At 38.1% G+C, this 25,226-nt stretch overlaps 1 protein-coding gene across 3 annotated transcripts in view; it reads left to right on the top strand.

Moving 5' to 3' along the window:
• The first annotated feature begins 2,819 nt into the window (after nucleotides 1-2,819).
• The window catches only part of ATL2 (atlastin GTPase 2), a 72,470-nt gene continuing 50,063 nt past the window's right edge, over nucleotides 2,820-25,226 (top strand). For all 3 annotated transcript variants that reach the window (XM_044663261.1, XM_044663262.1, XM_044663263.1), the window contains exon 1: nucleotides 2,820-2,958. In XM_044663261.1, coding sequence (XP_044519196.1) covers nucleotides 2,820-2,958 — 139 coding nt within the window. The remainder of the gene's footprint in view (nucleotides 2,959-25,226) is intronic.

Genomic DNA, 25,226 nt, shown 5'->3' with positions numbered 1-25,226 from the left:
TCTATTAAACTTCAGTTAAAGTATAAATTATAGGAATAGCGATCATGATCTCAGACAAAGTAAACACAAAAATAGGCCTAATTAAAAGAGATAATCAGGGAAATTATATTTTGCTAAAAGGTACAACAGATAATGAAGCAGAACCAAAAAATTGTACAGCAAGATTCTCTTTTAAAGGCCTCACTTCTCAAATATAAAGGGAACTAAGCAAAATGCATAAAATAAGAGCTATTTCCTAAAGGCTGAATGGTCAAAGGACATGAACAAACACAGCTTTCAGAAGAAGAAATTAAAGCTATCAAGTCATACAAAATGCTCTAAAATCACTACTGATTAGAGAAAAGCAAATTAAAACAACTCTGAGATACCTTACACTTTACACTTATCAGAAATGACAAATCCTGGAGGGGTTGAGGGAAAATATTTACCTTAATAAACTGTTGGTAATGAGCTAGTCCAGTCATTTTGGAGAACAATTTGGAACCATGGCAAAAGGGCTATAAAACTTTGACAGAGCAATATCACTTCTAGGTTTGTTTCCCAAAGAGATCAAAGAAAAAATAGAAGGATCTATGCAATCATAAATATTTATAGCAGTTCTTTTTTGTGGTGGTAAAGAACTGGAAATGGAGGGGAAGCTCATCAGTTGGGGAATGGCTGAAAAATTTGTGGCATATGATCGTGATAGAATAGTATAATGCTAGAAGAAATGACAAGGAGTTGGTTTCAGAAAAATAAAACAGGAAGACCTAAATTGAAGTGAGAAAAATTGGGGCGTCACCGTGTATGGTAACAGTATCATTGTAATGATGATCAACTGTGAAAGACTTAGCTACTCTGATCAATACAATGATTAAAGGCATTTCTAAAGGACTCATGATAAAAAAATGCTGTCTACATCCAGAGAGAGAACTGATGAGCTCTGAGTGCAAACAGAAGTATAACTTTCTCACTTTATTTTTTGCAATGTGCTTAATAGAAAAATGTTTTCATTTTCTTATGTATAACTGATAACATTTTGCTTGCTTTCACAGTGGGCAAGGGAGGGAGAGTATTTGGAACCAAAAATTTAAAAAGGATGTAAAATTAATTAAAAAATTGTTGGTTACCTTTAAGAATACAGTTTTGTTGACTGATGATGACAGGAGACACAGGGTAAGGTGGGTGAGGAAAGAGAAAAGTGTAATGTAGGAGTATTAACTAAATTTAAACAATTAGTTGTGTAAGGTAGAAAAAGGAGAGGGGTGGGGGTGGTGAGAAAGAAAACCAAAACCAGTGCTTCCACATTCTTTTTAACTAAAAGACTATTGGATTGCTTCCTCTACTTTAATTTAAAATATCTATAATTTCTTTTATGAAGACCACAACTCCTATAATTAAGCAATCAATTAATATTCATTAAGTGCTTGCCATTGTGCCAGGCATTGTGCTATAAGTCCTGGGGATGCAGAGATGAAAGACAATCTCTGCTCTCAAGAGGTTCACAGGCTGGTACAGGAGACAACATGTACACAACTATGTAGGAAAAAAAAAACTATTTTACAAGATAAATTGGAGATAATAAAGACTGAAGACTAAAATCGAAAGGATTCAGACCTTTTAGCAAATTTAAAACTGGTAAAATTGGGAAACTTTCTTCTAGAAGGTGGAATTTTGAGACTAGCTGGAAGATAAAATTTATAAACTAGACTGGAGAAAAGCCAGGTGGCACAGTTGAGTCTGGAGTCAGGAAGACCAGAATTCAAATTTTCCTCCCTAGACACAAGTGACTAGTCTTTTCCCTCAATTTCCCCATCTGTAAAAGGGGAATAATAAAAGTACTTCCTTCCCAACGTTGTCGTGAAGGCTCAAATGAGATAGAGATAAGGTGTCTGGCATGTAGTAAGTGCTATACAAATGTTAACTATTATGATATGTTAATAATTATGCCAAAAAGAGAAGTCAAGTTGCATTTATTAAGCTCTCACGTGCCAGGCATTTTGCTTGGCATCGATGACAAAAAGGTACAATCTTCCATCTTTTTTATACAATGCTGACATTGCAGTTCACAAACTGTTCTCTTTCTTCAACCTTGGATGCGTTATCATCTCCATTTTACAGATGCTAAAACTGAGGTGACTGATGTTCCAAAGCTAGTGTCAGAGCCAGTCCGAGTCTTTTGATTGTAAACCCTTCACTGTTTCCACTAGAATAGAAGAGACTCGGGTGGGGGAAGAACAGGACAAGGAAAGGGGCATCTTTCCAGTAGTGTGTTGGTAAATGTTTAATCACCAGCTCCCCAGTGAAAAATGCACCCACGACATACTTTTTAAGTTTAGCTTGTATTATGAGCATTTTCTCCACTTTTTTGAAGCCAACACAATCCACAAAACGGCTATCCCGGTTCTGATTTGTCCGGCTGGATTTCGGAGGAGTTGGAAATTTAACAACCGGATCAGCCCCGGCTTTCCTTAGCTCCTCTCCGCAGCTGCAGCTGCAGCTGCAGCCCGACATTTGTTTACAATGTGCGCTCGCGTCCTTGAGCTCACGTGTTCGGGGGATCTGGATGCTATTGGCCAGAGCCCGAGTCCCGGAGGGAAGGCGCAGGTCGCTGAGTCGTTTCCCCCCAGCCCACTCAACGCGGGATGACCGCGAGGCGGGGCGGTGGGAGGTGGATGCGGGTGCGAGGCCGCGGGGGGATGGGGGCGGAGGAGGCGAGGGGCGGGGCGAGGCGCGGGCGGCGCTAGGACCCATCGCCCGCCCCCTCCGGCTCCCGGGAGGTTGATAAAGCGGCGGCGGCGTTTGACGTCAGCGGGGAGTTAATTTTAAATCGGTACAAGATGGCGGAGGGGGACGCGGCAGCGCGGCGGCAGCAGCAGCAGCGCCCGCCCCAGGAGCTGCGGCGGCGGCGGCGGGGGCGGCCGCGGAGCGGAGACCCAGCGGTCCAGGACAACCACGTCTCGTCTCCGTCCTCGCTAGGTAGGGGCAGGGCCGGGCCAGGCCGGGTCCTCGTCCTCCGGGTTCCCCGCGGCCGTGCCCTCCTGCCTGCCAGCCCGCCCGCTCCCTCCCTCCCTCGCTCGCTCGCTCGCGCCTAGGCCGCTGCCTGAGCAAGTGGGAGCGGGCGCGCGCACATGGGGCCGGCTTGGCCTTCCCGGGGAGGTGGGGCTCTCTGGAGTCGGGGGCTGCCCTTGACCCTCCCCACCATGGCGCCCCCCGTGGGGAGAGGGAGGTGACACCTTTCGTGGGTAGACTCTCCCTGGGAAAGGGGGCACGCGGAAAACCCAGAGGAGCCGGGCTCGGCTCTCAGGTCCCTCCTCCTCCAGGCTGTCCCTCGGGGGGCTTCCTGCGGGTTGCAAGTTCAAGGGTCGTCGGCCGACTCCGCCCGCGCGTGCCTCCTCTTAGGTGGGGAAGGGGGGACATAATGAGGGAGCGGAGGGGACGCGATCGGGATGGGAAGAGACGAGCCCCTTGGCTCCGCTGGACCCACGTAAGCGCGTCTGGTGCATGCCCAAATCCTGTCTTCTCCCTTCCCTTCACCTTCCTCCTCCCAAGCCCACTGGCGGTGGCAGCCTAGTGTTAGGTGTCCCTTTGGCCAACAACACCCCTATTTTTAGGAGAATAGCATTTGGCCTGTTGGGGTGGCATCCAGGGGATGGAGACCGCAAATTCGCTGTCACCCCAAGTTATCCAGCTCTTTAGGAACAATGAATTTCCCACTCCCTAATTGGGTTTGCATCCATCCGAAGCCAAAAATCACTATAAACCCTACGAGCTGACGGAACTTTCTCTTGTTTGTCCTGCAATTTGTTTCAAACTTCCTGTCGCTTTTGATAGTTCTTTGACTTCATTTTGTATAGAAGTTGGTGGATATCATTTTATATAATCCCAGGTAGCTCTGGACTTGTTGTTAGAAAGAATTAAATTCTTCCCCTCACATTGTAAAAAATGTTATCAGGCTACCCTGTATATGTTATTGGAGAGATTAAATTCTTTTTCTCCCATTGTAAAAAAAAAAAATGATCCCCAAAGTAGCCCTAGACAATGTTGATATAGAAATTGAAAATTTTCTCCTATGAAAAAATGATCCCTGTACATGTTGTTAAATTAAAATCTTCCCTTATGAAAAACGCGAACATTTATTAAGATACCTGAGATATCTTAATTGACACATCCAATATTATTTCCAGCATTCAGAAAACTTTTTGCTAAAGTATACAAAAGTGTTAGACTTTTGGGGTATTAGCTAATATTTTGATCAATTAGCTATTATTAGAGAAACTTCTATTTGCTAAGGAATACCAGACTTAAGAATTTTAGCTATTACCTATTGTTTTGAGCAATTATTTATTGTGTTATTTCCATAATTAGGAAAACTTTTGCTAAGTAGGAAAACTTATGGAGTGTTTGCGAAGATATGCTAGAATGTGAGAATCTTTGGAGTAATATTTTTTACTGAGGTAATCTAAAACTCCCAGAAAGTGAATCATCTTAAATAATAAAGTGCTAAGCTGTTATTTTTAGTCTCTGACATTTTAAGTAATTTTTATATAAATCTTTAAATATTAGAAATCTCATCTTACTACTTCTTAATCATTGTTGCCTGTCACTAATTTTATCTTTAAAACTTTAGTAATTTAAAATAGTTCTTAAATCTTTAGGTATTAGGAATCTCCCTGCTTTACAGAATATTTAAGATAGTTTAACTTCTTAACTACCTGCTGAAGTTAAATTGTCCTTCACTGAATTCCTACTTCAATGTCTCACTCTGGCATGGAGTTGTTACCTCAGAGTAGAATTTTGGAGGGTGTGCCAGCAGACCTACCAAACCTGAAAAGTTTTCAATTCGTGGCTGGTTGTCATTGGAGAACCAGACTAGGTGAGTCTTGGGGGGAGTAGCTAGAATGTTGGCTACTTAGGTAAAACTTTTTTTTTCCTTCCAGTCTTAGCAACTCATGCAAGAGTTGGCTAATTCATGGAAAGGATATACTCTTTGGATTAGAAGTGTATGTTGTGAATTCATGGGCTATTATGAAAAACAGTTATTAAGATGGTACCTTTATAATGCCACCTCGCTATATTGCTAGGCTTTTAAAATTCTATGAGCATTTATATTATTATTTTATTTATATATTGTGCTAGGCACACTTTGTGAAGTCCTTGTAGACAAACATGAATCTGTCCTCAAGTCATTTCCTTTCTATTGGAAGGATACACCATGAACTCAGTTAAATAGTTAAAAATACATACTGAGTTATTTTGAGGGGCTGGAAGGGTAGTAGCGAATGAGGCTAATAGGACAGGCCTCTTGTTGGAGGTGACAATTGAGATGAGCTTTTGAAGGAGGGTGGGGATATTAAGGGACAGATTTGAGGAGGAAAGCATGGAGGCACAAGTAATAGAGGAAGCCAGCCAGTTTGGCAGTGCATAAATGAACACCATGTCTGGAAAGGTAGGCCAGGGCTGTTCTGTTAGGTTTTAAGTGCCAAAGGGTTTTTTTGGGGAGGCTGATATTTTATCCTAAAATTAAAAAGGAGCCAATGGAGCATCTTAACAAAAGGTTTTTGTTTTGGTGAGAACTAGTTAGGTGATGCAGTACACTAGAGCTCTGGGCCGCAACTTTGAGTTCAGATTCTGCCTTTAGGCACTTGCTGGCCCTGTGAAGTCACTTAACTTCTGCCTCATTTTTCTCTCCTGTGTAATGGAGATGATAACAGCACCTACCTCACTAGTTGAGAGGATCAAATGAGGTAGGCATTCATAAGTGTAGTCACTGCTTATTTCCTTCTCTTCCCCTTCTTTCTGCTTATCAGTTGTTTCCAGTGTACACAGCATGTTAAAGATTCCTTCTACACAACACTCCATCTTTACTCTCTATTTGTATTGGTTTTCTCTCCACTGAAGTGAATTCCCTTTTTACCTGTGCCTCATAAAATTACTAACCTCCTTTAAGGCTTAGCACAGACACCACTTTCTATATGAAACGTACCCTCTTCACAATTTACCCCTCCCCCCATTTATTTTTCTGTATATTCATATGTTCTTTTTGCTTTCTGAAATCCTTTGCAAGTTTACAGTTTTTGTATCATCAGTACTTAGGAAGACACTGCTTGCCGACGAGAGAGCCCAAGAGGGCTTCCCAAAATTTTTTTTATACCTCCTCTAAAGCTTAATCTATTTTCTGTACAGACGATTGGTAGATTTATTGAATGAATCAGGTGCATGAACTTAGGTGTATCTTTTGACTGCTTAAATCTTTTTTAAATGAAACTATGGTGTCTTGGCTATTTTCCTCATAGGTGAGGTATCATGTTTGAAGTTATCATTGGAAAGCATTTTTAGTAAGTTTCAAAGGAGTAGCTTAATCACCCTAGAAATATGAAATGTTTTATTAAACATCTTTTGTACTTTTAAATTTAAGTTTCAGAATATGACCCAAACAATATGTAATATTTAAAAATAAATTTATTACAGGGTATATTTTTGGCCCTTGGTGGAATGCAGTACTGGAGGTGGGGAGGGAAGTGGGTGTTGCCTAGTAAAAAGACACTGCCCTTTTCAGTGAAATAGATTAGTGTTGAAAACAACCCAGGTTCTAAGTAAGGTTAGAACACCTTCATCTATTTTTGGAATTCTGTTTAGTTGAACTAATGAGTTTGTTTAGTGTTTGGAGTTAAGAAAGCCTAGAACAGTTCGGTTTTTGATGCTTAGTAGTTGTGTGACCCTGGGTTTGTCTTTTAACCTCTTGATGCCTCAAGCAATAAACTTTCCAAGTCAACAAGCATTTATTAAGTGCTTGCTATGTGCTAGTCACTTAAAATTAGGATACTAAAAGGAAAAATTACTACCTACCCTCGAGATTCAGTTTATAGGTGGAGACAACATGCAAACAACTATGTACAGAAAAGCTACATACAGAATAAATTGGATACAATCTTAGAGAGTGTACTAAGACTGGGAAAATGTTGTAGAAAGGAGGACTTTAACTGAGACTCCAGTAACAGAAGAGTTGTAAATACACATCTATACCAAGGAAATCATAGGCCTAGGCCAAAAAAAAAAAAAAATGCTGACATATATATTGCTTTCTAATGTGTAGGTTACTTTCCTCACAGTATCCCTGAAATTCAAAGAAATAGGCACTAGTAGAAGTGTTATGAATTCCAGTTTTATCATTGAGGAACCAAATGCAGAGAAGAATTGATATGTTGAGGTAATGTAAACATGTAAACCATGAACACTTAAGTGTTAGAACTAGGACTTAGACTTGGAACTAATTTTGTAGGGTTTTTTATAGTCTACTTTGTTTCATTTTTTTAGAGTTGACATTTTTTCAGAATGACCATATATGTCTGATACCTCTTTGACTTAAGACGACATTTAAAAGTAACTGGAACAAGTTGAATGCTCTTGGAATTCAAGGGCATATGTCTTTTAAAAAGCTGTAGATTAAGTTGTATTGGTGAAAATGAATGAAAAAGCAAATTATTAAAGCTCTTTCTGTGTGCTATGTAATGGAGGGAATATTGAAACATGTAGGGTAATCGGGACCAGGAAAGAGAGTTTTGGTCTGGGGAGTTAAGCATGATTCTGAGTAGAGTTATCTGGTGATTGATTAATCTCGCTTTTTCTAGTAGCAGTGGTAGCTACATTGATTGTTTCCAGACTAAACAGAGTGGGGAGCTGGGTGGTGGGGAGCAGGAGGAGAGAAGTGTTGGAACATGTCCCATTAGTGGCAAGAGCAGATGGCAGGATGGCTCCTGGTGGATGGTTTGGGGCCAGCTAGATATAGTGGATTGGATTTTTAATTCACTCACCCACCAATCAAGATAGTACTCCCCCAAAGCAGAGATCTAAAGGGTGGGTAGAGGGCTTGGACTCAGAAGGTCTGGTTATAGACAGCTTCCATTTCTGGTGGTAAAATAGTAAGATTTATGAAGAATATAAAATCTTTTGCATCTGAACCCTAATTATCATCCAGAGATTTTGTCTTTTTTTTTTCCCTTGTCATCTCTTGCTTAGTCTCTAATGTTATTAAATAATAATAACCCTAAATTTATTTAATTAAATGTACTATCAGATTTTGTGCTGTGAGTAAATCCTCCTTCCTTTAGTCAAGTTGAGACAGATTGATCTGGGATTAAAGAAGTACAAGAACATAGAATTGCTGACCAGTCTTCCTCCTCTGATCCAACCAGACTGATGCACTTGCTTTCACCTCTTTATTTTGTGTAGTTGCATCTCTTCTTTATAGTTTGTCTTGTCATGCAGGTGGGCCCCCAGCGGTTTTACTAATGAATTCCTATTTCTGAAGCCTTTTTTTTACCTCAGGAATACAGTAACATAGTTAACTCACATCTTATTAGGCCCCACCCCCCTCTAATTTCTTGGGGTGAGGGCAGTAATTAAGACTAAGGAGAAAAAAGAAGAGAAAAGTTAGAGAAAAGAAATGAAATATAAAGCAGTTTAGGCTCTGGGATTCAACTCCCAAATTTAGAATATAGAAAAGAAATTTAATTGCTATAAACTTGAGTCTCTTTTCTGTGTTTGGATAGTTGTGATACTGCATTAGATTATTCAGTATGATGAAAAAAGCATTTATTAAGCACCTCTGTGCCAGGCACTGAACTACATCCTTTCCAGTTTCTAGTTTGGACTGCCAGCATATTTCTGAGGAGGAAGAGCTTTCAGAAATTAGAAAATCTGTCTCATGAGCTTAACCTCTTGTCCCAATGTGATTGATCAGGTTTAGTCAATCTAGAGAGCAAGGATGAGCCTAGATGAGAATGGAGGTGAAACCAAACACTGGTATTGATTTATTTTCTTGAATTTCTGCCAGTGGGATAATATCTCTGATCTCAAACTTTTCGCTTTTTCAATTTTGCAGTAAAATGCAGATCCTATTTAACTTAAATAAGGAAGTATGTAATGTAGATGTCTGCTCCAGTCTTGTATGGAAGAAGAAAACTTTTCACCTTTAATTCTTCTTCACTACCTTACATTCACAACATCTAGCTGTTTAGAGATTGAATTTGAATTTGTGCAGGCAAATTCTAGTCCTGTGATTAAATTTGAACTTTCCTTATTACTGTAGAGGGCAACACCATCCTCCCAAGTCCCTCAGGCTCACACTCTGGAAGTCAGTTATCCAAGGCTTGTAGCTTTTACCTTTGCTACATCTCTGGAAGATTCTCTCCTCTCTGACACTGCCACTGTTCAGACACTTGTATCTGAGCTATTGCAATAGTCATTACTGGGTGGGCTTGTCTTAAATCTCTTCCTCACTCCATTCTATCCTCCATTCAGCTATTAACGTAATTTTTCTAAAATGCATTTCCAATCTTGTGTCCTCATATATTCCTCTACTCCCATCCCCCAATTCCTGTGGCTTCCTGTTGCCTCTGGGAGCAAATGCAAAATACCTTGTTTGGCATTCAAAACCCTTAATAACCTTTAATCCCCTCTATCTTTCCAGGCTTTCTTACACCTTATTCCCACATATAGTCCTGTGATATTGACTTTTTGGCTGTTCCACCAACAACAAAAAAATCCCTTCTCTTGGCTGTGGGCATTTTCTGTTGCTGTCCATGCCTGGAACACTCTCCCTTCTCTCCTTAGAATGCTGACCTTCTTGCTTTCTTAGGTTACAACTTAAATCCTAATTCATTCAGGAATCCTTTCCTAACCCCTTAATTCCAATGCTTCCTTTTAAAAATTAATTCTTATTTATCGTGGATATTGTGTGCTTAGTACATATTTGTGATATATATGTTTGTCTCCCCCATTAGATTGTAAGCTTGAGAGCAGGATTTGCCTCTTTTTATATCCCCAAGCTTTAGCATGGTGCCTGGAACACATAGTAGGCATTTAATAAGTGTTATTGAATAAATGAATGAATGAATGAATGATATAAAAGGCAGAGAAGTTAGAAATGTAAAATAAAGAGTGGAAAAAGGGAATAATGGGAGAGAACAAATGTGGGAAGAAGGAATTGGGTCCAATTGTTAGTCCTTTGAGTTTTATCATATCTTTAAATGGTTTCTTTCCTCCCTGAAAACAGGCAGTATGAACAGCTTTCTTAATTTTTTTTCCTGAGGCAATGATGATTTGCAAGACTGACCTATAGATTAAGTGCTAGTAAACATAATTTGTAAAGGACAATTTATGTTCTGGTTCCCAGCATTTATATTTCTTTGAGGAGATGGATTATCAGCATTTTGAATATGGATTGAATAGTTACATATTTTTCAGTGCATTTAAGCCCAAAATCCTTCACTAACTTGCATTAGTATACAGTTGCTTTTCTAAATGCACAGAATAATATGAAGTTAGACTAACACTCATTTCTGTTAGTGGAACCAAAATAACTAGATTTCAGAAGTAAAAGTTATGTAACAGTTCTGAATCTTGCCAATAAATCTGGACATTTGACCTAGGATTGATGTAAGTATCCATTTAAAATCTAATGTCTTTAATTTTGCGAGGATAGCTTTTTTCGACGAAACTTTTATTATAATCCAAATTACATAAAACTGAATGTAACTGAGGTTCAGAGATTTTTATGCTCACATAGATGCTGTTAACTTAGAAAAAACACAGAACTATGAAATAGTCAGAAAAACCACTCTTTAATTAAGGGAAAGGGGGAACTGGGCTGACTAGGCCTCCACTCTGAGCCCTGCACCCTGTACCTTATGCAGAGTCCGAGGATTGACTCCGCCTTCCAGCCCTAGCCCACTGAGCTTTCACTGGGGCTGCTTACAATGGATACTTAGGATGGTTCCTGTCCAGGTGTGCCCTGGGGTGGGGGTGGGGGTCTTGGATACAAATGGGGAATATTACCTAAGACAAAAGGATATTTAGCATTTACCCCAGGGTCCATTATTCAGTCGGCAACTGCTAGCCTGAGATTCCCTTTAGGATGGATTCTCTCGGGAACCTGAAAGCAAGTTTTGGGTGTCTCCAGCCCACAAGCTATTTCTAAAACTTGGGGTTCATCAGATCTCACTAAGCCACAGGTTTGGGGTCTCTAGATTCCACGTCGACAAAACTATTCCTAAAACTTGGGGTTCATTAGATCTCACTAGGCCACAAGTTTGGGGTCTCTAGATTCCACGTCGACAATGCTAAATGAAAGAAGAGAGATTGAATCCCAGGGCTTCTAGAAGCATATAAGTTACCCACTGTACCTGATGCTGCTCAAGGATAATTTATACTCTCTTTCTCTGAAATGGGGTATCAATATTATAATTAGGATTGAATATATAGGGATAATACATTTTTCCATAGTTTGGAATGGGTAAAGTATGCCACAGTAGTCTGATGTACTTGTATATAGAAGGAGACTTCTTTGTTCAAAAGAGGAAATGAACACGAATAATTGGAGGAGTTCAGGTTAGATGCAATGAAGACTGCTATAACTGTGACAGTTATTAAACATGGGTAAGAATGAACTCTTAGTTGAAGACCTTTTCCACATTTTGAGTTAGAGAAGTTGGGTTTGAATCCTAGCTTCGCTCCTTGCCACCAGTGGGAATTGGTCATTTAATCTCTCTTAATCTGAGGACAATATTGTGCCCTAGTTCCCTCCATGGCCTTCTCCAGGACTGTGCTTGATTAGGCTCCCCTACCTTTGCCTACTTATGAGTTAGGCCTCATTTCCATTTGCCTGGATGATGAAACTTAGTGAAGGATTTTGAACAGTATAATCTTGTGCCTCTCTCAATGAACTTTTATGCAACCACTGATAGTTTGCTTGGACTCAATATTTGGTGATTAGCTTGCTTTCATCTTGTTGTGTCACCCTGAACCCCTGGCTACTATTGTACAGACCCTTTTCCAGATTCTCCTTATCTTCCCCACCTCTAATTCTCCCCCTTTTCCCCTTCAGATTTCTTCTGTCCTGTCTGCTAAGCCCTCTTGAATGCATGTTCCATAATGAACATGTTTTTTTCTCTTATTCTTTACATCTTATGCCTCCCTCCTAGCTGCGCAGTTTCCTGTGGTACCTTTTCTGATACTGGCTATACTTTGTCTCATAGCCCCACATTTCACCAGTCACTGAGGGAGTTGGAATACTCTTCCCCACTGCCACTTCCAATATGCTCCCTTAACCACTAAGCAAACTCTACTCCTTTTAGGTATGACCTATCCATATTCATCACACCAATCCAGATCCTGGTGATTTTTAGTTATCAACTCTTCAAAAGATATTCTCTTTATTCAGTCAGTTCATTGCTTGACTCTCAGTTTTTCTCTCTTCTTTCTTCTGTCCTCATTCTAGGGGACTCCAAAATATAAATGGATACTCTCTCAAATATTATAATTTCCCATTTTGAAGCCATCCAGCAGCTCCATGAAAATTCCTAGTGGGTAGGACACTCAGAAAGGGGAACCAAGGACTGAGTGAAAATGGGTTACAGGTTAAGGACTAATGTTAAGAGAACATAAGATACACAGAAAAAGGAAGTTCTGGCATAAGGTAGTCAGACGGTGAGTAAACTCTGGGCGAGAGCTTAACCCTCAACTGCCATAGAGCTACTTTTAATGGGGTTACTGCAGTATAAGGGGGAAGAGGAGAGCCAAGTGGTCTGATAACATTAACATTATGGGGTAATCATCCGGAGATACAAACTGCCAGATACTAAGACTATACCCAGCTTAGGAGTTTGCTATGGCCTATGGTTGTTTGATACATATGTTAATTGATTATTGTAAGTAAAATAAGGAGACTGAGATAACTGATGTGGGTGGGGTGGGTGGGTGGGGGTTGGGGGTGTAGCCTTAGGGAAGGACTAGGAATTTGGCTAGGTTGAGGTTCAGTTTAACTCAAGGTTACAGAAATCAATCATAAGCAATATAAGAGTCAGTTTTTGAGCACTCATATCACAATTAATGTATACCTGGATTGCTACACATTTCTTCTTCAATCTACTCAATGCCCATCACCTATTACCCTGTACCTCAGCTGAAACAGAAAGCCGAATCACCCTTGGTTTTACCATTACCTATAAGTGTCCACTTCCTTCCTAACAAACTCTGGAATTCCTTTATCTGGTCATAAGGCACCTGGAGGGAGAGACAGGAAATATATTTGAGATAGGCTAAACCATTGTTCCCACCTCTCAGACTCCTAAGAAGGAAGCTCAGAATTCTGAGCTCAAAAGCCTTTGGCTGGGCATTTTCTCTCCCCATCCCCCAACAAACCATTAGACCTGCTTCCAACCCAGTGCCACCAGCTTTTAACCCGGAAGCAAACAATAGGAATGCAACCTGGCAGCTACTTCTGTTGGGGCTGTAACCCCTGGGTGTTCAACCTACACTGATACTTAAGACTGGAAAAGAAAATTCTTGCTATCAGAGCCTTTGCCATTGACATTCTGCTTCAAAGCAGAAATGGATATATATTTGATCTGTGGAACTGATGTTAAAAGAAAGATTACCAGCCTTTCTACTGTCCTCTGAAGACCATGAGTTCTTTCCTTCTGACTTGGGTGTTGAAATCTCTACGTATTGTCTCCTCTTTTAGAATGTGAACTCCTTTAGGGTAAGGACTATGAATAAGTGCTTGATAAATGCTTATTCATTAATCCATAATCTTTTATTATTCCATCTTTCCCTAAACCTTTCAACCACAAACCATCTGCCTCATCCTGACTAATATTACTTTCATATCTCAGTTTTTTCCCAAGCCATTATGCCTACACTTTTCACCCTTGTCTATTTTGACTGTTTTGGTAAACTAACTAAAATCTGCATTATCCTATAATCTGAAATTCTTTGCTCTAGCTGTTTTCACTCACCTCTTATTCTTTTCCGTTTCCTCTGCAATTTGACTGTCAACCTCATTCATTTGGAATGGTCTTCAAAATTAAAAGCAATATTTTAATTGTAAGATCTAATGACTTTTCTGAGTGCTTCTTGACCTCTATTAGCAATGCAACATGTTTTAATACCTTCTGAACACTTAATCTTCAATAGGTTTTCATGACTTTCTTTCCTTCCCTCTTTCCCTTTAACTTCTTTCTTTTGAATCAATATTATGTATCACTTTCAAGGCAGAAGAGCAATAAGGGCTAGGCAATGAGGGTTAAATGACTTTCCCAGGGTCACACAGCTAGGCAGTATGTGAGGTTGGATTTGAACCCAGGACCTCCCACCTTCAGGCCTGGCTCTACATTGAGCCATCTAAGCTGCCCCAATGATCCTTCTTTTTCTGCTTCTCTTACCAGTCAGATCTCTCCTCATTCTTTGGTTGTTTCTCTATCCATGTCTTTCTTACCCTGAAGGGTAAGACAACCAAGGTTGTCTTCACTTGGTGATCTCAGCTCTCATGGGTTCAGTCATCTTCTCTATGCAGATGATTCTTAGATTTGTCTACCCCTAGTCTTTCTTGGTTATTTTTGAACTGGATGGTGAATAAGTGTCTAAAACTTAACCTCTCCAAAATAGAACAACTACTTCCCCTCAAACCTCTTCCCTTCCTTACTAACCTATTATAATTAAAAGTACTACTGTCATCCTTGAAGTCACAAGCCACTAACCTTAGCATCATCTTCAACTCCTTACTCTTGACTTACTCCACATATCCAATCTATTGTCAAATCTTATTTCTGTTTTCACAACATTTCTCTTGTGTACCTTTTTCCTTATTCATATAGCCATCATTCACATTCATGCCCTCAAAACCTCTGGTTTGGTTGTTGTAGTAGTCTTCCAACTGGTCTCCCTGCTTCAGATTTTCCCACCCTAAGAAAACTGAAGCAGCCGCTGAGGTGATTTCTCTAAAGGATAGTTGTGATTATGTAAGCTTCAGTATTCCTAGGTTCATTTAAAAATTTTCAAAACATGGCCCTTTCTTACTTTTCCAAACTTCTTAAATTTTGCTCCCTTCTATTTACTCTACTTCCCCCCCCCCCATTCACTCTGTGATCTATCTACACTTACCTACTTGAAGAAATCTTCCGTCCCACCCCCCAAAAAAATCTGTCTCTGTTTTTGCATTGACTATTTCTAAAACTGAAATAGTTTGTACCCCCTTAAGAAAATAGCATTTACTTTTTGGCTTTTTCAAGACTCAGCTCAAATTTTAAATTTTCCTTCTCTCTTTCTTCATCCAACTGCTAGACCTTTTCTCTTTCATACTATCTTTTATCTACTCTGTATGTAATTTTGTATTATTTGTTATTTACATTTCATCTCTCCCATTAGAATTGTGAGCTTTTTGAGGACAGACCATTTTGGCCTTTTCTTATATTCAATGCCTAGAACATTATAATCATTTAATAAATATTTTGACTGAATGACTGACTTGACTGATTGATTCTGGGTCTCAGTTTCCTATCATGAGATTAGACTAAAGGACTCCAGGGAATCCTCTTTCTAAAGTCTTATCCAATTTTTTGTTGTTAATGATGATGGCTTAAAGTGTGGTTAGACCTGCCATGTTGAAGAGAGAAATTCTCCAACTCATACTACATAAGAATTTCTTCTAAGGTATGAAAGAAAATGTGGTATGGTGCAAAGAGAGCTAGTCTCAAAGTTAGGAAGACCTGGCATTCTAGTCCTACTTTTGGCCCATATTGGCTTTGTAATCCTGGGCTTAGCCTTTTGGTGTCCCAAGCACCTCTAATGCCAGAATGCTAGATGTGCATTGGTAGTTGGTTTTTTTTTTTTTTTTACCTAGGAGTTCCCTATGTCAATAAAATGTAAGACTCCAAACCTATGTGTATCTGTAGCATATAGATCATACTTTTTCTTGATTATTTATGTCTGGTGAGGTAGGAGTAATTAATTTTACTTGGAGACATCTCTTTGTTAAGAAGTTAACTTTTTGCCTCTTCTCATTGCTCCTAGCTATGCTCTCTGGGGCCAGCAGAACAAGGTAAAAATCCCTTTTTCACAGGACAGTCCGACAGTCCTTCAAATACTTGACAGTGGCCTCGTGTCTTTTCCAATGTATCCCCCATATAGTTGCCCAATTAATTTTCCCAAAGTCTAGATCTGACTAGGCCATTCTTTATTCTTTTCAATGTTTTCTGTGACTTCTAGGAGCAAACATTTAGCTCTACCCTATCTTTCCAGGTGTGTTGCCCTCACTTCCTTTCACATATCTCATAGTCAAAGGCCCATCTTCTGACCTTGGAACTGGTTGTCTCCCCTACCTGGAGGGACTCTTAGAATCCCAAGTCTTCTTTTAGGCTCAGGCCAAGTTCCATATTTTACATGAAGTCTTTATCTCCCCAGTTGCTATTACCTTCTCCACAAACTGTTTCATGTATTTATTTTGCATATACTTAGATATGTATATGTGTTGTCCCTGGTGCCCCTTTCTCCTCAAGTTCACTATCCTAGTTACTCTCTCCTAGATAGTTCCTAGTTTGTTAATGACTGTTTTGAGCTTACCAGGGCTAACTTTAGGAGATAGGAAAGGTGATTTTTTTTGTCCATTTCTCACCATTTAGTAGTGAATGCTTTCTAAATCAGTGGTGAGTTGGACACCCTGCCAGAGAAGCAAAAGAAGAAAGCTAATGAGCAAAACCTAGATATCCAGGAGGTTTGAGAAATATAGCACTACCCATTGGTCCCATGATGACACAGAAGGATGCTATAATGCAGCTTCCATGACATTTCTCTTAGGCCTGTGGTAGATCTTCATATTGTTGAACACTAACACCTGTGGTAGGTAGGCAGGTTTTTATATCTTAATCTAGGTGTTTATATCTTAAGCTTATATTTTGGGGTTATCTACTTCCTTGTTTCAGAATATATACTTGGCTAAAATGCTCATCTGCATTCTGTGTTAGAAATGTTGCTCAGTGGCTTTAAGTTGGGAAGTTCCATTTTTCTAGGCCAGAAGATGGTTATCTATAGAGCTATTATTCTTTGGAGGCAGGAATGACCCCTTTCCACAGATAGGCATTATCAATACAATTCTTTTAGGAATGTCTACTAGGGAGACCAAAGACAAAAACTCTTGAAGCATTTAACAAGAAGGGTATTAAAATAACATAGATTATTCTAATGTACTTGAAATAATTTTATGCAAAAGACATACAGAAGTGTATTTACGTAGTAACTTTAGAGTTTTCTTTTATTATTCTTAGTTTCTAGATGGATATGTTCTGCCAATCGAATGAGTTATGGATTTTCATTCTGTACTTCATATTTATGAAGAGACATATGTTGGGGAGCCAATTATAATAGCCTTCCTAAAATGTGATGCCTAGAACTAAATAAGGTTCTTTACAAGATATGACAAGGGTAGAAATAGGATCTTTTCCACTAAAAAAGTTTAATGCTATACTTTTAAGAAAAGAAAAATTCATTTTAAGAATATATTGTTGTTACTGTGAATATGAACCTATGTAGTAAAAAGTATTATAAGAATATTATAAAAGTAGTAATTTGAAAGACTTTAAAATATGCTAATAAGGACAGTATAGTATTTAAATGCAATTGGCCAAATATACTAAATTGGTATAGTATAAGAGGAAACAAAGCATTCTGAAATGTGTACTTATTTGATTTGGATCTTATAATGGTTGATTTGAGATGATAGCAGTTTACAGAAATAATTGCTTCTTTAATTCTTCATCGACTTCTCAAAAATACTATTTTAGGACCGACCTAGGTGCACATTGGTATTCAGTGTTGACTGACTGGAAATATACTGGTAATGAAAGGAGTAAAAGGCCTTGGTCATTTAATCATCTGTAGTGTTCACTGTTTTGTGATGGTTGGAATTTTAATGTGCTCAAGACAAGTAAAGTCAGTCTTTACACTTCTGAATTTGACTTTTCTTGTCCTTTTAGAGCTAAGTCTCCTTTCCTTTTACTTTTTGTCCTGCAGAGAAACTCCTGAAAGAGAAACTACTGACATAGTATTTTGCATGACCAGGTTTGGGTGAGGTCTATTCAGATGTTGTTTGTTCTGCATTTTTCTTCTGAGTGAAATATGTGGTCTTGAGCTCAAAGAGAAATTATAACACCCTTCTAAAGGAAATGGTTAATTGAAAACAATTGTTAGTCTAAGATTTTTTAAATTGTTGCTTTTTATTAGCACTTCTTTAATTTTTAAATGCATGTGGCACTATGAACCATGCTGTGGAAAACTTTTTATTTGAGAACTGAGAGGCTATTAGCACAAAAAAATTGCAGTCATATCTTATAAAATGGCAGGTAGTTCAGTAGAAAGATATATAGTGCAACCAAAAAATGACATTTACTCTTTTTTTAAACCCATACCTTCTTAAACTGATATTGATTGGGAGAATAGTCAGAGTCATGGAGTTAGAACACTTTTTTTTCAACTCCAAGTGTTTGTCTTTTTAAATATTTTATTGTTGCCTTTTTCTTTTATGTTAGTCATTTTAACACCCTGTCTTCTATGGAGCCTTCCTTGCAACAGAGAAACAGTTAAGCAGAAAACAAATAAAAAACAAGTGATTGGATCCAACAATATGCGTTTTGTATCCATGATCTATAAAGGTATGATGAGTGTTTCTTTATGTTTTCTAGGACCATTATAATCTCTAATACATCATTTTATATGATCTCTCGAATTCAGTTTTCTTTTAGTGTTGTAATCACCAGCATTTTATGTGTTTGGGTATTCTCTTGGTCTTCCTTACTGAACTCTGAATCAGTTCAGGCAAGTTTCTCATGTTTCTCATTTCTCATCAGTTACATTAATATATCATATTTCGTGTAGTCATTCCTTAATAAATGGACATTCACTTAGTTTTTGTTTTTTTGACATGACAAAATAATGTAATAACCATTTTAGTGTACATATGGACTTATTTTCCTTATTTGACTTCTTCGGAGAATGTACCCAATTGTGCTGAGTCAAAGGATATTAAATAGCTTATTGACTTTTTTCACATAATTGAAAATTGATTCCTAGAATGGCTAGACTAATTTACAACTCCTTCAGTAGTGTTTCAGCGTGCTTGCCTTTTTCTACAACCCTTTTACTTTTTTCATTTTTTCATCTTTGTCAGTTTGATGGCTATGAGATGAAACTAGAGTTCTTTTAACTTTCAGTAATGATTTGGAATATTTTTTTTTCATGTTTTTTGATAGCTTGCAATTTTATTTTTTGTTTATTTTTTATTCAAGGGTATTTTATTACCCCAATAACAAGTAATATGTTTTCTGAAATTATAAGGTCCAAATTATCTCCTTTACTCCCTTTCCTCTCAGAGATGGTAAGCAATTTGATCTGGGGTATATACATGTATTATCATGCAAAACATACTTCTATTGGTCATTGTTGTAAGAGAATACTTATATAAAACCAAAATGCCACAATAAAACCATAAAATAAATTAATGTGAATAATTGCATGCTTTGATCTGCATCCCACTCCAACAGCTCTTTCTCTGGAGGTGGGATAGTATTCTTGTCATAAATCATTCAGAATTTTCCTGGATCACTATGTTGTTTGCAATTATTTAAAAAAAAAACAACTATTTTTTTTGTAATTTATCTTTTGGGGATAATTTTTAATATTCTCTGCAACTCCAAGTCTTTCCCGAGTCCTGCACTATTTGCTTCTCTCTCTGGTCTGATACTTCCCTTCCTGAGCTAGCTCTATTCTATTGAACTTGTTTTCATTAAAGGATATGTGGATGTTAAGTGTGGGTTTTTTTTTTTTTTTGGTAGGATGGATGGTAATAGAGAACATGACTTTTTCTCCTTTGTCTTAGGAATTCTGCAGTGTACAAGCCTATATTAGTTGGACTGTGAAAGGTATAAGATAGATTCCCATCTTCAAGGATCTTATACTTTGTTTGAGATAAACTATATGCATAAATATATATTATTTATTTAAATATATTGCTTTGTATTATATATCAAATGAGTGGTAGGCAGTATGTGCAGTGAAGAAACCAAAAGAAGGTGCCAGTCTTTGGAATTTGGGGAGGGCGTGCAGGAACTTTAAATGGTCAGGCTTTGGAGTTCTCAAAGAAATGGAAAGATGTGGATATTCTGGGAGGTGGAGAAACATACTGATAATGTGCCCTTACTAAACACATAATACCATGCTAGGCTTTTATAAGATATAAATTGTAATATCTGCTATCTAAAAGATATATAATTATCTCTAAGGAATATTTATTATACTATGGGAGCAGCTAGGTGGCTCAGTAGGTAGAGAGCCAGACCTAGAAATGGGAGGTCCTGGTTTCAAATGTGACCCTGGGCAATCACTTGATCCCAATTGCATAGTCCATACTGCTCTTCTTCTTTGGAACCAGTAACACAGTATTGATTCTAAGATGGTACGGTAAGGGTTTTAGAAGAAAACAAAATAAAACATGTATACTATGGTTTTCTCTATAGAAATTTTACTTTAATTACTTATTGTAGTGTGGAAGTGGGTATGACTTTTCAAAGTCTGTATTGGTATAATGTAAACTGTGGCTTACAAAGTTTGAACAAAATGACAAGAGACTTTCTCCCACTTTTAGGAGACTTCATTTTAGAGACTTTAGAGTAATGAATGTTTTAGCCATAGCAACTCTCCAAGAGAAGGCTAGAAAGGTTTCAATCTGGGCTCACAATGATGGAATAAATCATGGACTGAAAGTGTGCTCTTTTTTCTAAACTATTTGTCTCCTCAAGGGCCTTGCAAAAGACTCCGCACAAAGTAGGTTTAATGAATGTTTGTTGAATAAATACGGTTATAATATAGTATAATGATGTAATTCTTTACTCAGGGAACTGAGAAATATAATACAGGGATATTTTTAAAAAACGAGGTCGGGATATGATTCTAGATAATTTAGGAAAAATTTTCTTCTGAATAATCTAGATTTTTATCCTCATTTTTCAGCTTCACTGTGATTGAAGATATGACCTTTGGGTTGGCTGCCTTGGCATCTGTTTAACACTTGAAAATTAGATGCATACTCCCAAATCTCCAAATCAGGATAGGGAAGGAGGAAGGACGGGATATATGGAGAAGCCGTTGTTGTCTTCTGCTGCTTTTTAAAATTGGAATTGCTTTTTTTTTTTTTTTTTTTTTAAGCTTGATGCTTAAAGGATGCATATTTATCTTCATCTTTGGCATTACTCCTTTCTTTTTAAAGCTTGCTACTGTCCTAGTAGGAATTTTGTCTGATGTTTTAAGCCAAGCCTGGAGGATGAGCATATGATTTCTATAACTGCTGCTATATCAAGTTATCTGGGGGTGGGAAGATGTGGCAAAATGGAAATTGGCATCTTCTTCCAGAGTTTTGGCAGATATAATTTTTGAGATTTGCTCTGGAAACCCTAGTCAAGTGATGGTGAACCTTTTAGAGACTGAGTGCCAGGCCATGCTGCCACCTCACCCCCCTAGATTAACTGTGTACCCACCTCTCCATCCCCCCTCCACAATCCTATTGGGCTGCTGGCTAGAGGGGCAGGTGAAGCGAGGAGTGTCCTCAGCCAGGGTGGAGAGGGGAAAGGGAATATGTGCTCCCAATGGGCTACTGGGCAGAGGGGCAGGAGATATGGAAAAAATGTCATCAGGTAGGTGGAGAGGGGGAAGAGAGCAGCTCCACCCAAGTCCCTCTGCCTTTCTAGTAACAAACTGGGGGGTTCGGGTAGGGAGGGCAGCTGCATGCCCACAGAGAGCACTCTGCATGACATCTTTAGTACTCATGCCATCAGTTCGCCATCACTACCCTAGTCTAATCTGACCTTGGATCTTAATATTTATTTCCATTCATTTCATTTCATTCATATATTTGTTAATATGACATCTTGTCTATAGAGTAGATACTAAACATAAATCTGAAAGTGTTGTTATTCAGCAAATATTTATTTCCTTAAAAATACTGTACCAAGCATTGAGGGGATAAGCCAACAGTTTCAGCCTTAATGATTTAGTAGAAAGAAAAGATAGCACATTCACGGGACATAATAGTTAACCACATGGAAGTCAAGTATTTGAAAGTGCCTTGGGAGTATAAGAGAAGATGTTTCTTCCAAATTGGGAAAAGTGAGATAAACTGAATAAAGGATAACTTTGGGGTAGATGTAGCATTTGCACCGGGATGCCTAGAATGGGTAGAAGATTTATATGTAGAAATGTACCAATTAAAAAAAAAGAAAACAAAGAATTTTACAGAAAGAAGGAAGTACAGAGGTGATAAAAGTACAGAATGAGTTTGATTACAAGAGGGGGAAGGAATTTGTCTGCAGTAGATGTCCTATAGTGACAAATAAGTTTGAAATGAAAGTTGTGGAATTTGTAGACTAATTTCACAAATAAATATTATACTCCAAAAATATTGAATAAAATATTAACAAAACAGCCTCAGCACTATGAATATAATGAAAGGTTATTCACTTTGACTAGATTAGAATTATAAATGAATGTAGGGATAGTTTGACATTATGATAACTAAACATAACGAAAACAATTTAAGTCATGTGATTATATCAGTAGCTACAAAATATAGTATTTATGTTTTAAAAGCACCAAAAAGCAGAGGAATAAATGAATTTCTGCTTCATATGATAAACAGTCTTTAAAAACCAAGAGCTACCCTTATTTATAGTGAAGAAATATAAGAAGCCTTTCTAGTAAGAAAAAGGCTAAAAGGATGACCATTGTCATTGCTTTTATTTGATAGAATTCTAGAAATGCCAGTAAAACAACTTATTGTTTAGAAAACTAAGCTGAGAGAATAAAAGTGTGTGAGAAATAAGTTCTGGAGGCATTCTATGAGTAGAGCCAAGGAAGGAAGTCCTGACCTTATTTATCACTTCCCTCTTTTCAAACCCCTTTTTCTTTTCCTTTATTTATTTATCTACCCATCTATTTATTTATCCATTCATTCATCCATTTATTTATTCATTCATCCATTTGTTCACCTATTCATTCATTCATTCATTCATTCATTCTTTCATTTATTTGTTTGTTTGTTTTTCTCTCCAGATTCCTTTTCTTTTACTATGACTAACCTTAGTTCAGTCTGTATCTGATTAAGCATTTGATGTTAAGGTGGGAATGACTTGATTTAGTCTTCTCTGCTTTGGAATTACTTTACCTAAATGAATTCCTAATTTAGGTTTTTGGCTCATGTTTAGAGCTAGACTGAATATTTGAAGGACGTTGGATGATGATGATGATGGCATTGATGAGGATGACCACGACTTGGTATAGATAGAAGCTCAGAGAGGTCAATTTACTTGTTCAAGGTGACAAATGACAGAGCTGGAATTTGAACTTCAAGGACTTTGATTGTAGTACTTTTTCCTCGTGCTGAAGGTATATGAAGATTTGTGCTAAGGGGTCTTCCTAGTGTTAGTTGACTTTTTGACTACTACAAGTTGATTTTATTTATATGATATAATAGCATTTGATATAAAGGACAGCAGTATTTATACTTGTACCGCCTAGCACCTAGAACAGTGCCTGGACATAGTAGTTGCTTAAATACTTCTTTGATATTAAAAGTTAGAATCTCAAATTAGTTTTTCAGAATACAAGTAGATATAGAGCTAGTGCATATCAGTACTAGGTAAGCAGTGTCATATCAGTATTCAATTATAGAATCTCAGGAGTTGGAAGTGATATTAGAAGTCATTATTTAGTACAATTCCCTGAAGCATGAGTGTCCTGCAATGTTTCAAACAATTTGTTTAAGTGAGTAGCATTACTAAAAGTATAAAGGACTATGGTTCTGTATTTGAAAGCTTAGAGTTGAAAGTATGATGGGTAACAAATCAGATATTTGTGTTAAGGTCTTAGGTCATTAAGGAAAAATTAAGAGATTGCTCTTATTGAGGTAAAGGAGGTTCTAACTGGTCCTAAGGCATATCTGTCAGAATCAAGAAATCTCAACTCCTTTGTTGAGATCTCCTCAGGAAAATAGAGTAAACAGGTAGATTCCAGCTCCTTAGAGCAAAGATCAAAGACCGATATTTTCCATGGTCAGTTGTGGTTGTTGACACAGGACAACATCAAAAAAGAGCCATTTTAAGGCGATGAACTTTAGGGACCTATTGGAATGAGCATAAGTTCAAAGAATCTTAATGAGGTATTCTAGCGAACATCTTCATTTTTCAGCAGATAAGCTAAGGCCCAAAGAAGTTAAAGCACTTTCTTAGGGTTACACATGTAGTAAATAGGAGAGCCAGGATTCAAACCTGACCTCTGATGCCAAGTTCAGTGTTACTTCTTTATCAATATGGTGGAGTTCATCCCCATCAGTCCCCATATTGCCCAGAAAAACTTCTTGTTTCTTTGAATTATTCTCTTAAATTTTTTTAAAAAAATCTTTACCTTCCATCTTAGAATCAATGCTGTGTATTGACTCCAAGGCAGAAGAGTGGTAAGGGTAGGCAATGGGGGTCAAGTGAGACCAGATTTGAACCTAGGACCTCCAGTCTGTCTCTAGACCTGGTTCTCAATCCACTGAGCTACCCAGCTGCCCCTGAACTGTGATCTTACTGATGAAAGTACTCCTTCCTCCCAGATATAGATGTAACCTATCTGTGTTCTGTAAAAACAGAAAGAAATGGTTTTGGTGGTTTTAGTAAAACTTTTCTGGTTGAATAGTTCCATTGGATTTGGAGTCAGAGGATCTGGGTCCAAGTTCCACCCCTGAAGTTTACTACTTGTGTGACATTGGACAAATCATATAATATACCTGGACTTTAGTGTACTTATTTGAAAAAAATGAGAAGGTTGGATTAGATGATTTTCAATGGCCATTTCAGTTTTAAATCTTTGATCTTGTGATCCCTTCCTTTCTATCCAACTTCCAACAACTAATTAAAGTCCTTTACTCTGTATGCCTAGACTATTTCAACAGCCTTCCGACTGGATTCCTTGCCCCCAGACTCTCATCTTTCCTTTCTGTCTCTTCTGTACACTGGAGCAAGATTAAGCTTCTTTGAGTAGAGCTGTAACTAGAAAAGTACAAGAATCTGTGCTTGAAGTAAGGGCCACTAGCCATCTGGGGTCAGAGTATAAAAGGTGTTGTCCAGTAAAGTCAGGCAACAAGTATTTATTCATTAAGCACTTATTATGTGCTCAGGTACCATGTGAAGTGCTTGAGATGCAAAGACAAAAACTTAATCCCTGCCTTTAAGGAGTTACATTCTAATGGGTTAGATGACATGCAAACAAATATATACCCACTATTTATTCTACATGTACATACTTACACCTACACACATAGACATATACCCCTGGAATTTGTTGACTAAAGGGTGGAGGGATGACATAGTCAGACCTGTTCTTGG

The sequence above is a fragment of the Gracilinanus agilis genome, chromosome 2 (genome assembly GCF_016433145.1).
Source record: "Gracilinanus agilis isolate LMUSP501 chromosome 2, AgileGrace, whole genome shotgun sequence".
Classification (NCBI taxonomy): Eukaryota; Metazoa; Chordata; class Mammalia; order Didelphimorphia; family Didelphidae; genus Gracilinanus; species Gracilinanus agilis.
Note: the sequence above shows the minus strand (reverse complement) of the source record. Positions and strands in the feature narration are given on the sequence as shown.